Here is a 14790-nt window from a genome sequence, read left to right as displayed (position 1 = left end):
AGCTAACAAAGGTTACATGAAATCCATTGGTGGCAGACTAGAGAGGTGGGAGAAAGCAAAGTGGGGATATCTCTAGGATTGAATAAAAAGTAAAACAGGGCCCTGGCTGGCGTAGCTCAGTGGATTGAGCATGGACTGCGAACCAAAGTGTGGCAGGTTCGATTCCCAGTCAGGTACATGCCTCGGTTGCAGGCCGTGACCCCCAGCAACCGCACATTGATGTTTCTCTCTCTCTCTTTCTCCCTCTCTTCCCTCTCTAAAAATAAATAAATAAAATCTTTAAAAAAAAAGTGAAACAGAGGGAACCGTACTTCTTTCACATTGGTGGGTACTGGATGGTTAATAGTTAACATGTACGGCACATAGAGATGGTATTCAGGGAACAAGATAGCAGTTGGGGGCGGGGGATGGTAGGCAGCCTGTTTGTGGTCTCTGCTGCCAGAGGTGATGCTGTAAGGGGTCTGGAAAAAAAGATCACTCTGACGTTTCAAAGGTATGTTATCTTAGATGCAAGAAGATAATAGGCTCAGCTGCGGGCTAGGACGTGACTACCTGCCATGACTTGCTTTTTGTTAGGAAGTTTTAATTTCAGGCTATCCTATGTGGTTTCTTTTACTTGAGTTTGTGAGGCCACCACACAGGCCTCCCCTGAGCCAGTCAGGTTTAGTATGTGGCCCCTTTTTTTGTCCACACTGTGTTTGGCTAGATTTTGTCTAGCTGTGACAGATCGCAGAGTCTTGGCCCACTCACTTTGATTGAGGTTATTGATACTTTGGCCTTGCTGAGCCTCTGTCATCTGTTGTGCCCCATCTGCCACATTTTCCTACCCTGTCTGGCCATCTTTCCCCAGGCTTTGGCTATATAGGCACCACTGGGAAGGAGTTTCTGGTTCTGTCTTTTCCCCTAGAGATATGGAAGGTATGCAGAACCAGAACCTTTATGGTGGGGTGGGAGTTTCCCCCAGTTTGGTTAAATTTGGGAATTTTGAGGAAGTGGACTGTCTCTCCCTATGTGAAAGAAAAGGAAGGTCCACAGAGGGGAAGTCCAGGGTGGGCCTGCACCCAGGCACCAGCAGCCCTGTGCTGTGTCCTCCTCAGCTTCCTGGGCTGGCTCTCCTCACAGCCTCATGATGTCCTTGTAGGCCAGACAGCCTGAGACCCACTGAGGGTTCTGCACACATGCCGATCCCTGTCCCCCGTGGGCTAGCTACAAGAGGCCATGCCTCCAAGACAGAACCCGGTCAACCACAGGTGGCTCCTGTCATCTTCCTTACCATGCATACCACTTGCGGCCAACCCTGTGGTTGGGCGCAACCTGGCGTACCTGGGGACGCCTGTGGGTGGGAGAAGTGCTTGTGTACAGTTGATGCTGGAGTGGGGTGTGCTCTGAGCCTGGACCATGCTTGGGGCTTCACATCCTTTGAGCACCCATACTCCCGGGGTCCCCAACATGTCCTCACAGAGAGCGTAGGCCTGTATCTCCTCATCTGTGTACGTGTGTGTCTGTGTGTGCCTCTCCTGCCTATCTCTGTGGTGTGCTCCTGTGTTAATAGAGCTGACAAACAAGTTTTACTGCTTTTGCTTCTGCTGCTGAGATGGCAGCCAGCCTGTCCCTGTGTTCGTGACCCTGACAAGAGCACCTTAAGCAGCTGGGGTAGGTTTGGGCAGCTCCAGGAAAAGGCTGGGAAGGTGCCTACCCCTGTACTCTCCTGCGGGCTCTGGGCAGTGGCATGGCAACAGGCACCCCCTCGGGCTTGGTTTGAGCACAGGCCTGGCTCCTGTGTCACCCAGAACAGGTGGACTGGGAGGCTCTCCCTCTTCCTACACTCTGCCTTCTCACCAGCAGGTGCTGTCCTTTTCTTCCTGCCCTTACCCTGCACCTTAGAGAACCACGTACCTCAGGGCTGGGGACCCTAGTCAGGCCAAGATTAAGAGGGATGGGGGAAAACTAACTACTTTTGAGGAACGGAAACTACATGTTCGGGAGAAGTGTGTCCTTTGCCTGACTGGTGGGTGGTGGTTTCTTCTTACTTCCTCCACAGTGAGGAACATCAGACATCTTTTGAAATCAACCTCAAAGAGTTGGCCTCTGGAAAGCTGACTCTACAGGGGCATCTGTGCTCTGGCAGTGCTTCACATCCAACTAAGTGGCCACTGACCCTCTTCAGAATAGGTCCTCCTGAGCATCTGAAGCCACACAGGGCCCAGGCCCAGGCCACCTTTGTTTGGGTCCCAGGAATTCTGGCTTCTTTGGAAGCATGTGAGCAGGATGTAAAGCGACAGAGTTCAGCTGGAGAGAGCAGACTAGGCTTCTTCAGGCATAGCCTGCTCTCTCCCACTCCACCCCAGACACAGGGTCCCTCCCCTGGCACTGTCCTTGCCCCATGTTGGTCTTCCCTGTTTCTGACCTAATACCCTAACTCCTGCAAGTCATTCTGGGCAACTTTGTGATCATCTTCCTCCCCTTCCTACTCAGGAAAAAGCGACCCTCAGCACCCGTCATATCATATCCAAACCCTGCTATTCCATGCCTCATCAGCCAGCCCACTTCATCCATGCGCTTGCCTCCTGAAAATCCAATTATGCCACCTGATTCCAGGCCGTGGGTGTCCTTCCCAGAAACCCGCATTCTCAAGTCTATGGCTTTGCTCCTGCTGTTCTTCCTCCCTGGCAGTGCCCATCCTGTCCTTCCTGCCCTGGATTCCCATGGTCCTTTAGGCTGTTCCCTCACCTGTGGCTTCACACACCTAAACAGTGTCACCATTGAGGACCGGCCCAGAGTCTATGTCGATCTAATTCCCAGTGGATCCCTCTTCAGAGAGAACAAACCCCTTCTGCTGGGCACAGGTGGGCCCAAGGGTCTCATGGAAGCTGTGCAGGCAGAGGCTGTGGGACCCTTCCCCACCTCCCCTGCACCCAGCCCCACCCACCCTGCCTGAGCTGATAGGTGGAGGGGCAGTGCCCTCTAAGTGCTGTGTCTAAGCAGCTGGGACTCAGCTCCTCCACACATCTGAGGGGGACCAGGCAAGGTGTGTGAGGTGCCTTACCCACTGTTCTCTGTCTGCAGGAGCAGTTGCCAGGCAGACCACGGCCTTCTCACCTACCCTCTGCTCACCACCTTTTCTGTCCCTCCCAAGTGTCTTTGCCAGGACTCTGTAATGACTAACTCAAACGCACATCCTAAAAGGTCCTGGGACAGCCCCTCCAGCTCAGCTAGACAGGGCTGAGCAGTATCCTGAAGCCTCTGTGCTGCCCTCTGCACATCTCTGCTCTGCCCTCTGGTGCATTCCCAGGCAGGCTTTTCCCACCGGTTCTGGAAACTCCACACTCAACATCCTTCCCTCAACAACTCCAGCCAGGGAGAAAGTAACAGCTTGTGTCCCAGGGTCCTAACCAGAGTCCCACAGTTTAGCCTCAACGGTTTGGCATAGGTCATGTCCTCATCTCTAACTCAATCACAAAGCCAGGCCTACAGGAATAGGCCAGCCTGGGTCATGTGTCTCCCCTGGAATCAGGGCTAAAGTCACTACTATGGAGCAACTTGACCTAGGGGACAAGAGACTGGGACACTCTGACAAAGGAAGGGGGAGAATCCTGTGCCTTGAAACTTTAGATGTCCATGACACTCTCCTCGTCTTCATGCAGGGGTGGTGGCCCTACACTCTGTTATCCTTAGGAAGTATAAGGAGGGCAATGCTTCCCAGACTCTGGCCACACCAACACGCCAGGAGACAATTCAGTGAGAGAGAAAAGGGAGGAAGCCATTGCTTTAAGGGAGCCACTGCACTGGGAGGCCTTTCCAGGCCCTGGAGGATGCTCAGGCCATGCCCTGGCTAGTCTCAGTGACTCCTTCAGCATGGCCCCCCATGCACTGATGCACACAGGCACACCCAGGTGTGGGCTCTCAAATATGTGCTTGGAGAACCTAGCCCCTCTCAGGTAGCCTGTAGAGCTGGGTTTCCAGTCTACATCCCCCTGGGGTTAGGGTATCCTGTTCCAGCTGGAGAAGCAGGAAGAGCCAGCCAACTCTGCCTGTCATCTCCCCCACCCCCCAGGGCCAGTGGGAAGCCAGAAAGGAAGGGTGGGCTGGGTGGGAATGCTCTAGCAAGGGTTTGCCTACAGCCCTTCAGCTCCTCCCACCGGCAGTCTGAGCAACGGGTCAGATGCTCCCAGATTGCTCCCTAGAGCAGGTCCACAGGAACAGAAGCCCTCGGCCTTCCTGCTTTTGTCCCAACTCCTCTCTCCCACCCTGGCCACCACACTATGCCATCGCCTTCAGTTCCTCCCTGTCTTCCATACCAAGAGCAGGGGTGAGGGCCAATCAGGACCCAGTCCTGAGTTCAGAAAAGAGCTCAGGAGAATCCTGTCTCTTTCAAATGAGTTCGGTTCTCAGGCCTCTGAACTCACTTTCCGTGGGCATCTGGAAGTGCAGGTGAGGGGCTCCCCTTGTGAAGAATCTGAGGAGGGGTCACATGCTGGGCCAGCCCCCCAGGTTCTGGCAGCCTCCGCAGAGATATCCAACCTCTCTGCTCTGCTGGGGCCCTCAGAGCACCTTTCCAGGTGTGGCCATTCCCAGCGGCTGAGCCGGAAGTCCTAGTCCTGTCCAGATGCTGCCAGCCCAAATCCCATCACCCTCAAGTGGCCTCATCTCTGCTCCATGTTTGGGGCTCAAACCCACCCCCATGTCCAAACAGGTGCTTTCATGAACAGAGTTGAATGTCCAGCTCACAAGCCCCAGGGTGAGTTCAGCAGGCCCTGCCTATGATGTCTGCTCTCTGGCCTCTCTGCCCTGTGCCTTCAGGGACCCTGGCCTAGGATGGGGTGGTGTGTCACCATCTCCTCATTTCCCGGTGATCAGTCGTATGTCTTCATCATTTCCTACTCTTTAGGGCTTAGGGCTGATGACTTGTTCTGGTCAGAGTCACTTTCAAATTCAGCTTTCCTTTGGACACAGCCCTCTGCTTGCTATTTTCATATTGGTCCAAACCAAGGTCAGGGGTGTGACCTTGGAGCCGGAACAGCTCTGGAAAGGGGAGCATGTCCTGTGGTTGGCTCATGGGGCAGGGAAGAGAGCATCCTAGAGATAACAGGTGCCACATTCCATGACAGGTCCAGAGGAGATGCATCGAAAAGTGCATTTTTTGATGCATCTCCTCTCATTGTGTTTTTGTGGACACACCAGCCAGAGGAGCTGTGGCTTTCTCATGAGCTGAGGCTCTTGACCTGAGGCCTGCAAGTAGCCCTGCCTCGGGATTACTCATTAATTATTGTTGTCATTTGCATAGCCCGAGGTGGAGGGCCTAGACCATACCCTGGGGGCTCAGGCTCCAGTGTTGCTCTTCCCAGGGAGCAGCTTCAGCCTCTCCCTGTCCAGCCGCCAGCAGGCCCTTGTACCCAGCAGTAGGGGCTTGTTCTCTCTGAAGAGGGACTGCACACCCTTGGAGCTTGTCCAGCTTAAAGGAGAGAGCACAGACATCTGCTTCAGACCTGACCTCTGCTGTAGATGGTCATGTAGTCAGATGACCATCCAACCTCAGCTTCTTCATCTTCTGAAAGTGAGATCACCAGGCTCTTTCTGTGAGCCCCCTGCCTCAGAGCACTGTCAGTTGGGGCTATAGGTTCAAATTTAGTTTTTAAAAACAGGAAGGAAGGAAGGAAGGGAGGGAGGGAGGAAGGAGGGAGGGAGGGAGGGAGGGAGGGAGGGAGGAGGGAGGGAGGGAGGGAGGGAGGGAGGGAGGGAGGAGGGAAGGGAGAGGGGACAGGAGGGGAGGGAAGGGGAGGGGAGGGGAGGGGAGGGGAATTCATCAGGACCCAGCCCTAACCTTGGGTCTGAAATGACCCAAGGTAGACCAGGGCAGTGTCAATCTTTCCCAGACTAGATTGGTTATGGCATTGACCTTCAGCACATGTACATGTGTCTAAATGTCTCCAATGGAACAAAACGTCTGAGAGGACCCACACATGACAATGATGGGACCTATGGCAGAATTCTCCTGGAGTCAACCCTCCAGTTGGGCTGGACCCCCAGGCCCTCCAGGCAGGGCTGAGAGCAGCCTAGCCAGATTGTGGCTGAATGCGGGTCCCCCAAGGCAGCTACCACCCAGAGTCAATGAACTTGCAGAGGCCAAACTAGAGGAGGCTGTTCTAGGGTCTCAGGCAGGGACCCTGGCACCAGTAGGCATTCAGGGCTGACTTCCTGAGTAGGAGCCAGGGATACCAGCTGCAGCCTGACTGGGAGGGCATGTCCTGTGGTCCATCTTGGCCCCCCACAACAGGTGTTCCTGGGTCAGCCTTAGTTCTCCCCCACCGCCCAGCTGCCCTGGAGCAGCTGCCCTAGAGCCTGGCTAGAGCTGCTCCCATAGGATCCTCCTGCCAGTGACAAGATCTGCCATCCCCACCTGGCATGGTTCTGCCTCCAGGGAACAGGATGGGGTTAAAGACTTGCCTGATTAGGTGAGTCTAGATTCCTGGTCATGACCTGACGTGGAAGAAACCATAATGTTCCGGGTAGAGTGAGCAGATTCCTGGGAGAACCTCTCCCTCCTCCTTCTGTCCTTTTTTAGCGTAAATACTCCCAGCCACTTCCTGCTCCCTTGGCATTACTGGAGGGGAATTTCGTAAAGGATGAAGTTCCTGGGAAATGGCCACCCTTTGTCCCTTTCCTCTTGTGATAAAAGTGCTGCAAAGGGAGGCTTGGCCCTGGTTCCTGGGGACAGAACTGGCTGGACCAGAACAAGGAGACACTGACCTATCACTCCCCACTTGACAAGCTCAGCAGGCTGTCTTCTATCTCTTACCCTTGTCATCCTTCCCCAGGGGGCAGGCTAGGCCATGTAAGGCTCTAGTGCTAGTAGCAATAGTAGGGGATGGTCCCGTCTTGTCTGCGTGGGGTTCAGACACGTCCTGTCCCATTCCACACCCTCAGACTCTGCCTCTCCCCAGGGTGCTGACTGAGGTTTCCCGGGCCCCATTTCCTGTGGGGGCTTCCCAGCCTCCAACTCACACCCAGTCTGGGAGGCCCTGGGTAACCTCAACAATGAGGGCCCAATTTTCAGACAAGGTCCTGAAGACTGAACAAGTATAGCCCCCACTGCCACCTCCCCACCAAGGAATGCCTCTGTACTGCTCTTTAACCCTGAAGCCACAGACACCCCACTCCCACCTACATGCCTTTAGGGACTCCAAAGGGGCCTCAGAGCCACCGTATACTTCCAGCTGTGCAGGAAATGGGAGGAAGCAGGGGTCTTCAGTCTGCTGGCACTGGGTGCCTCTGCCCAGCCTCCCTTTCCTGCATTTTGAAAGAGAAGACAGAGCCCCAAGTCTGTGCTGCCAGCTAGGACAGGAATGGGCTTGCTAAGTTCAGGAACTGGTCACAACTCGACTGGAGCAGGAAACGCAATGCTCATACCTGGCTGTTTAGTTTTTGTCCTGCTGGCAACGGCCCGCTTTCACCCCAGCTGGCACTCCCTGGCCAGCCTCTGGTCCCCCCGGGCAGCAGTGGGGCTGTCAGAGGATGGAGACTCGGGTTCAGACTCCTCCAAGCCAGAGTCCAGTGTCCACTAATGTCTGCTTTTCTGAGCAGCACAAAAACAGGACGTGGGGAGGAGTCTGGGAGACTGGGGGTTCAGAAGAGGCCATGCATGCACCCAGTGCATTTGTCTGGATGAGGTCGGACCCTCTCCTTAACGCTGAGACTTCGGGTCTCAAGGAAGTGAGGGGAGGACATGGTCTGAGCTCATCCTATGCACATAATGACGCCTTTTTCTCCCCAGAAGCATCACTACACACACTGTTCATGATGACTCTGACCAAGTTGGAACTGTTACAAGGACCCCACTGTTTGAGTCCTTCTGCCTGCGTGCACTGCCCCAAAGAAATACATGGGTAGGAGGAATTTGCAGCATAGAAAGTGTGGAGGAGGAACAAACTTCTCAGCTCTCAAAGTTCACAACTTCTGGCTGGATAAATAATCAAATAGACTTGAGGCAGGTTAGCAAGAGAGATTACCCAAATTTAATACATACATATGGGAACCCCACATACACGAGAGTCAGAGACCCCGAGTACAGGAGAAGTTTAGAGATAGAAAGGGGGATTAAGGTATATAATGTATATTGAGGTCTTCAAAGTGTCATTGCAGGATAAGAAGAACAGATGTTTAGCAAAGAAAAGTTTGCCCTGCCCTGTAGGTGGGTCGGAAAATTTTGCTGATATGGGCCAGGCCTCTAATTCAAATTCTTTTATGCAGTTATCAATGGGAGCAGAAGTTTCTCCTGAGCCTTGGTCTAGGTTGCCTTTAACTCCAAACAATTTGCATACCACAGAGGCACAGCTTGGGGTGATTCGTTCTGGACCCCCCAAAAAGAAAATAGTTTAACATTGAATCCCGACTCCCCAGTGGGGTGTAGGCTACAGATTATGTAGGGCAAAATCACAAGAGACTGTGCATTAGGTGTTTGGGTCGAGCTGGGAGCCCACTGGTCAGAGGTTAGGTGAGGGTGGTGGGTCATCTTTAGGTCTGGAGAATAGCTCTGAGGCCTGCTATGCCTCTGTCTATCTGGTTTCACCACAGCCAGTGGGTAATCCCATTTTGGGGCTGAGTAGCTAAAACAAAATTTAGGTCAAGATGTTATCTTTGGTGGGGGAAGGGTATAAGGGAGAGGAATGGTAATGGAAAAAAATACAATAAAAAAAAAAAAAAGATGCTGTCTTTAGCCTGCCAGGGGTCCAGACTTGTGATCACTAGTCAGATCCAGGACAGTGTCTTTTGCTGCCTCCAGGGCTGCTGATTACTGGGGGGAAAGCTAGGTCTCTGAGGGGTGTATAGAGAGAGAAATGACTTCCAGTGCTGGGTTTGAAAACTAAATTTAATCCAAGTCATAAGGACCCTTGGTTTTGGAAACTTATCCCCTTAAGTGGGGTCAGAATCTTCCTTAAAGGGCCTCCCCTCACTGAGCCCCACTCCAGGGATCACCCTCTTCCAGGTAGCCGGCAGGTGACTTCCCCTTTGGGAAATCATCTGATAGAAAGTGGTTAATGGGGCTTTTCTTAGGAGCCATCATTTCCTTCTTGCTATTACCACTCGCACCCCCAAAACACGTTCGGAATAGTTTTCCTGGGGGGCTTTCCCTCCAGATTCAGTTATGGGGATCAGCATAAGAACAAAGTGGCTAAACCTGCATACAAGTGGTGCCTTTTGTCCTCTCCTCACAGATCTTCCTCCAGGGCATTCCTCAGATCCTGGGCCCACCCTCACACGCTCTACCTCAGGCGCCCATCCAGGCTGGCTTGAGGTCCCTTTTAGCCCTTCGCTTTTTGTGCACAGCTCAGGGAGGGGGTGGGAGGCTGAATTGCTAGGACCTCCACCTGAGCTTGCAGGCAGGCAAAAAAAGCCACTGCCCCCACCTCAGCACTGGGACAATTAACCAGTGAAAGTGCTGAGAGCTAACTCCTTTCTCCCCTCCCCCCGCCCCTGCAGACGGGCTCCTTTCCCAGCCACCCTTAGACCACTGCCCTTGAATATTTTCTTTGGTGTCTCCTGCCACCTCACCCTCACCTTGCTCAACGCCCTCTCAGAAAGGATCGTCAGTCCCCAGGGTGCTGCTTCTTTTCAAGGTTATGTCCCTCTCCTCTACCCCACACACACCCCAAAGCCAACTAGATTTAGTCAATTCTTCTTGGCCTGTCTTATTTAAAATTAATTTTTAACAACTTTCATTGTATTATGATTATATGAGTAAAGCACACACATTGTAGAGAAATAATCTTAAGAAAAAAAGGAATAAGAAGGATATTATATAATCTTTTCCCTCAGAGCCACATTGTCACACTGGGGCGTGCCATGTCACTCAGGTGCTCCCAGTGTGTCCCCTGTGTGGGGAAGGAACAAACTTTCCTCTATCCTCAAGGCGGTATCATAATCAAATAGACATGAGACAGATTAACAAGAGAAAAAAAACAAATGTAGTACATACATATGTATGGGAGCCGCACAGAAGGGAGTGGGAGACCCACAGGCAAGAGAGGATCAGAGACAGAATGGGACTGAGGGACTGAGGGACAGAGGACATTCTGAGCTAGGGATGACACGATGGCACCATGGGGACTTCAAAGGGTCACTGCAAGATAAGAACGGACATTTGAACAATGTTTGCCCTGACCTATAGATGAGACCAAAAGAAATGATCTCTTTTGACCTATATATAATATAGGTCAAATTGGGCAAGGCCCCTAATTCAAGTTCTTCCAGGTCGTTAAAAGGAGGGGCAAAAGATTCTCTTGAGCCTGAGGCTAAAGTTGCCTTTAGCTCCAAACAACCTACATACTGAAGTAATCTTGGGGTGACTCAAGCCAGCCTCCCTGCTCTCCACTACCTATTACTGTCCAGACCCCTGCTACCAGCCCTGTCCTCAGGGTACCCTCCTCCTGCTCCACCCTGGCCGGCTACCTGGCAGGCAGTCCCTCATGGTGCCTGCCTCTGTCTCCCTGAATCAGCCCCCAGGGTCTGTCTGCTACTGTAATCTCAGCCCTGCCCTGGCCTCACAGCACTAACCTCGCCACAGATCTCACTGTTCTTTAGAAGCCTGATTTAGCTTAGTAACTTCCTCCTTGAACCTTCTGAGCTGCATACACTGGCCCCACAATGACCCCCCATCCCCCCCCCAAAAAAAAACTTGGATAGACCCTTTCTCCTTTTGCTCCCTGGGGAAGATGAAATTCAGGATTTGTTGACCAAATGACTGCCTTTCTGAAGTACTGTTCTCCCTTTAATGTCTGATTGTGACTGTGTCTTAGTTCAAGTACAGTGTCTGGCACACAGGCCTGAGCCTACTTTATGTCCAGGGTTGGGGAGAGGTGGCACCGAGCCCTTTGGCAGGGCTGCAGAGGTCAGAAGGGGTTCCAAATGTTATGGCCCTGCCTTCAAAGAGCAGGGCCAGCCTGGGGGCAGGGAGCCCCTAGGGAGCAAGGTGAGCCAGCCTGCAGGGGGACTCTGGGCACTGGTGTGCCCCAGCCCAGGACCCCCCAAGTTTTCTCCTACCGTGTCTTTTCTGTGCCTGCGGTGGGCAGTGCAGCCCAACATGGCCAGGCTGTGGGGTCAGGCCACCTAGGGGCCTCAGCCATGTGCTGAAGAGCAAGCTGGGTAGGGCAGGTGCTGCTGGGGGAGGGGGCAAATGGCCTCTCTCCTCAGGACTTTGTACAGCAGTATTTGAGTTCAAGAAGACTACATTCTATAGTGCCAAGCCTGGTGCTCTCAAAAGTGGTTCTAGCTTCTGCCCTAAGGAGGCTTTTGGGTCCATGCAAAGAGACTGCCCAGTTTCTGGGGCACCACCTGGTGCTCTAAGGGAGAGGGTGAATAGGGCGGGGGAAGTTGGGGAACAGGGAAGCCTTGGGCTCTTTCTGAGTTCCACCCCATTGCTGGAGCCCACCTCTCCCTCCCAGCTCAGCCTCAGGGCTGGTTATCTGCCAGGTACACAATATTGGGTCTGTGGGCTGTTTCCGGCCACCCTCCCTATCTCAGACATCAGGAGTCCGAGGTGGGGTGGGGCCTGGAGACAGCACCTCAGAGTGCCAGGAGCAGACTGTCTACACACCAGGGCCTCGCGTGTCTTTGGAGTGCTCCCCATACCTCATTTTCTCTGCACAGCAGGTGAATGTTCCATAAATGGATGGGCACCAAGAGCATGTAAGAGCACCTGGGATCAAACCACTCTCTGATCAGGTGGAATTGGCCTTTGTCCTGTTTTCACCCCTCAGTGTCCAGCAGCCAAGAGCAAGGGTGTGAATTGGTGGGTCAGGCATGAAAATGCTCAACCAAAACCAACCCTCTGCCTCCCCTCTCCTCGCCTGCCCCCTTGTGTCAGCGTGGTTTGACTGGCCAGATGGGGCTGCACATCTCTCTATGCAGGTGGTATTCCGCCAAGGGGTAAGCTGGGCACCCATAGACCACATCCCCCAGAGAGGAGAGTGGGACCTGGTCATAGTGCTCACACATGTAGGTGGGTGTCTCAAGGAGCAGAGCAGAGGTTAGAGTAGACTGGCCCTCTCTCTAATGGCTTTCTCTGCTGGAGCCCCAGGACAGGACTGGGTACAGTATGGGGTTCTGGTTGGAAGGGTTTCTTCTTTTCTGAAGGAAGGGAGGAAGGTCATTCACCAGAGGGAGAGCTTTGAGTGAGTAGGGCTCAGAGACCTCCTTGAAGACACTGCCCAAGAAATTGGCTGGAAGCCCAGCCCTTACCCCTCAGGGCCTAGGAACAAGGACTGGGAGTGAGGGACTTAGGGACGCCTGTCTCCTGTGCTCTCTCTCCAGGTCTGCTACCTGTGTCACAGCCTCCTGACACTTGCTGGGGTGGTGGTCAGCTGCCAAGACATTACTCCAGACCAGTGGGTGAGTCTCCCAAGAAGATGGATGGGCTACAATCAGTTGGGTTGGAGCCCAGCCTGCTGTCAGGAAGTGCAAAAAGGGGCTGAGAAAGGAGACTTGGAGTAGCGGGCCTCTGCCTTCTCCCAGCATCCCATGGGGCCTTCCCAACCCATCCCCCCTGCACTTGCCCAGCCCCTCTCCTCCCTTTCCTGCCCAACTTCTGAGCAGTCACTCATATGCATCCGTCTTCTTCTGACTCCTTTCCTCCTCTTCCCCCACTGTGGCTGTGCCGGAGGGGCCGCCCCCTCCACGGCTGTCTCTGCAGGGAGAGCTGCAGCTGCTATGTTTGCAGTTGGACTGCCACATCAGCACCCATATCCGGGAAAGCCCCCAGGCCATGCACCGGACCAAACTCAAGGACCTAGCTGCCCAGACCTACATCCGCTGGCAGGAGCTGCTCTCCCACTGCCAGCCCCAGGTGGTGCCCTTTCTAGCCCCCTGACCTAAGAGGGGAGGGAAGTGGTGAGGAGGCTGACCAGAGCCAGAGCGTGTCCACCCCCACTGCAGCTGCTACACTTCTGGGCTTCTGGCTGGGAAAGCGGTGGAGAGGGTGATGCGGGGGGGAGGGGAGCCGCCTGGAGGACCTTCTTCCTTATCAAAAGTCAGATACCCAGTGTGGATATGTGGTGGGGGGTTACAGAGAAGCCTCTCTAGAGCAAATGCAAAGAGAAACTGCCCTGGAGAGGGGATACGCTGAGCTGGGAGGACGAGTTCATCGTGAGCAGTGCCAGGAAAGGACACCCGAGGCACCAGCTGTCCACCCCCTGCCTACTTGTCCTGCAGGCCTGAAGCTGGCCTCCTACTCAGCTAGGAGGAACATTCCCAGATTGCCCTGGTCCCTCCAATTTCTCCATACCCTTATTTTTTCAGACTCTAGATGATAGTATTTATAGCTAATACTTATTGAATGAGGCCATTTTCTATGTGAGTCTACATAACCCCCATAATGCAGGTATTATTATGACCCCATTTTGCAGATGCGCAAGCTAATCAGAGTCACTGAGAGGTTAAATAGTTTGTCCCATCACGCAGGCAGGCAGTATGTAAATGTCAGAACCAGGGCACAGGGCCAGCCTGGCTCCCATGCCTGCAGACTTTTAAGCACAGTCCAGCCCTGCCTATCCTGGCAGCCTCCCTCTGGTCTCCATCCGTCTGACAAACAGCACCGGCTAGCTTAGGGGCACTTCCCTTCGGGGCCCCCAGCCCTCCGTGGCGATGAGCACCCACCCTCCACAGTGCTCCTTGGCTCCCACTCGCCTTTCCTCTGCCTTCTCTGCGCTTGTCCTTCCCCTGTAACCTCTGACTTGGGGCTGACATGTTGCCACAGGCTGTGGCTTGGGTCTCAGATTTCGCAAGTCTCTGAGAAAGCTGGAGAGCAAACCTCACCCTCAGTCCCCAAGGAACTAGATCACACTAGCCTTTTGGTGGGAAACTGCATTTGTCATGAAAAGAAGGAAAAGTGATTCGTGTCCTGGCCAAGCCAGGAGGCAGTCCTTACCTTTCTTCTTTCACACTGCCCTGGGGCTGTGAGCAGTGAGTGGAGGGAACCCAGGCAGAGATGTGGCCCCATGGACTGCTGCCCTGCCGTCCTTACCTGTGGTGAGCCCCGGGAGTCCTGTCATTCAGCATCTGGCTCAGAGGAGGGCTGTCGTGGATGCTGAATGGACACTGGAGAATCGGGGAACGTCAGGGCCTGGCGCTACCACACCCTGTTTTTTACCTTGCCACAGGCCCAGTACTGCGGACCCTGGGAAGACGTCTAATGGAGCAGGGTAGGAGTGGCCCATGGCTCTTGGCTCTGGCAGGGAGTGAACAGGACCCATGGAACTGAAGGAAGCAAAGAATGGAGGCCAGAGGAGGACCAGTCTGATGAAACAAGAGCCCTCTTCCACCACTGCCCTGACCCCGCCGGCAAGGGATCCTGCCTCACCCTGCCTGCCCACCCCACACCCACCGCTCTCCTTCCCCGCCCAGCCCGTCCTCTGCACCCAAGGCCCTCCCAGGCCACAGTCCTCCCACCCTCCTTCCTCTCCCTGTCACCAATGTGAGGTTTCTTTGTGTGCACTAAAGTCTAATTTCACATCAGTTGTTCAGATGATTTCCTGCAATCCCTATGCTGAGAGGTCCCATGCCCAGCATCCAGTTTGCTGAATGCTCACTTCAGTCATGTGACTGGGACTCAGTCCCTGCTGCCCTATAGCAGGGGGCTATTTGTAAACCTCCAAGAAGGATCAGTTGTTCCTGTGGCCCCAGAAACCCCCTGGGGCCTGGACAGGGAACATGTGTCCAGACCTAGTCTGGGACCATTTCCCACTCCCACCCCATTGGGGAAGATCCCCAGAGTGAGACAGTAGATCAAAGCTGTAATCA

The 14790-nt window shown here is 53.9% G+C and overlaps 1 protein-coding gene across 1 annotated transcript in view; it reads left to right on the top strand.

Moving 5' to 3' along the window:
- Positions 1–14435, top strand: part of FAM178B (family with sequence similarity 178 member B) — a 91675-nt gene extending 77240 nt beyond the window's left edge. The window contains exons 14-16 of the mRNA XM_045828544.1: positions 12307–12384; positions 12686–12838; positions 14151–14435. Of these exons, the coding sequence (XP_045684500.1) occupies positions 12307–12384; positions 12686–12838; positions 14151–14183 (264 nt within the window). The 3' untranslated portion in view covers positions 14184–14435. The remainder of the gene's footprint in view (positions 1–12306; positions 12385–12685; positions 12839–14150) is intronic.
- Positions 14436–14790: the final 355 nt, after the last annotated feature.

This window comes from Phyllostomus hastatus, unplaced genomic scaffold, assembly GCF_019186645.2.
Source record: "Phyllostomus hastatus isolate PE091 unplaced genomic scaffold, TTU_PhHast_1.1 phas_scaffold_78, whole genome shotgun sequence".
NCBI classification, from domain to species: Eukaryota; Metazoa; Chordata; class Mammalia; order Chiroptera; family Phyllostomidae; genus Phyllostomus; species Phyllostomus hastatus.
This window is presented reverse-complemented; position numbering and strand designations above follow the sequence as displayed.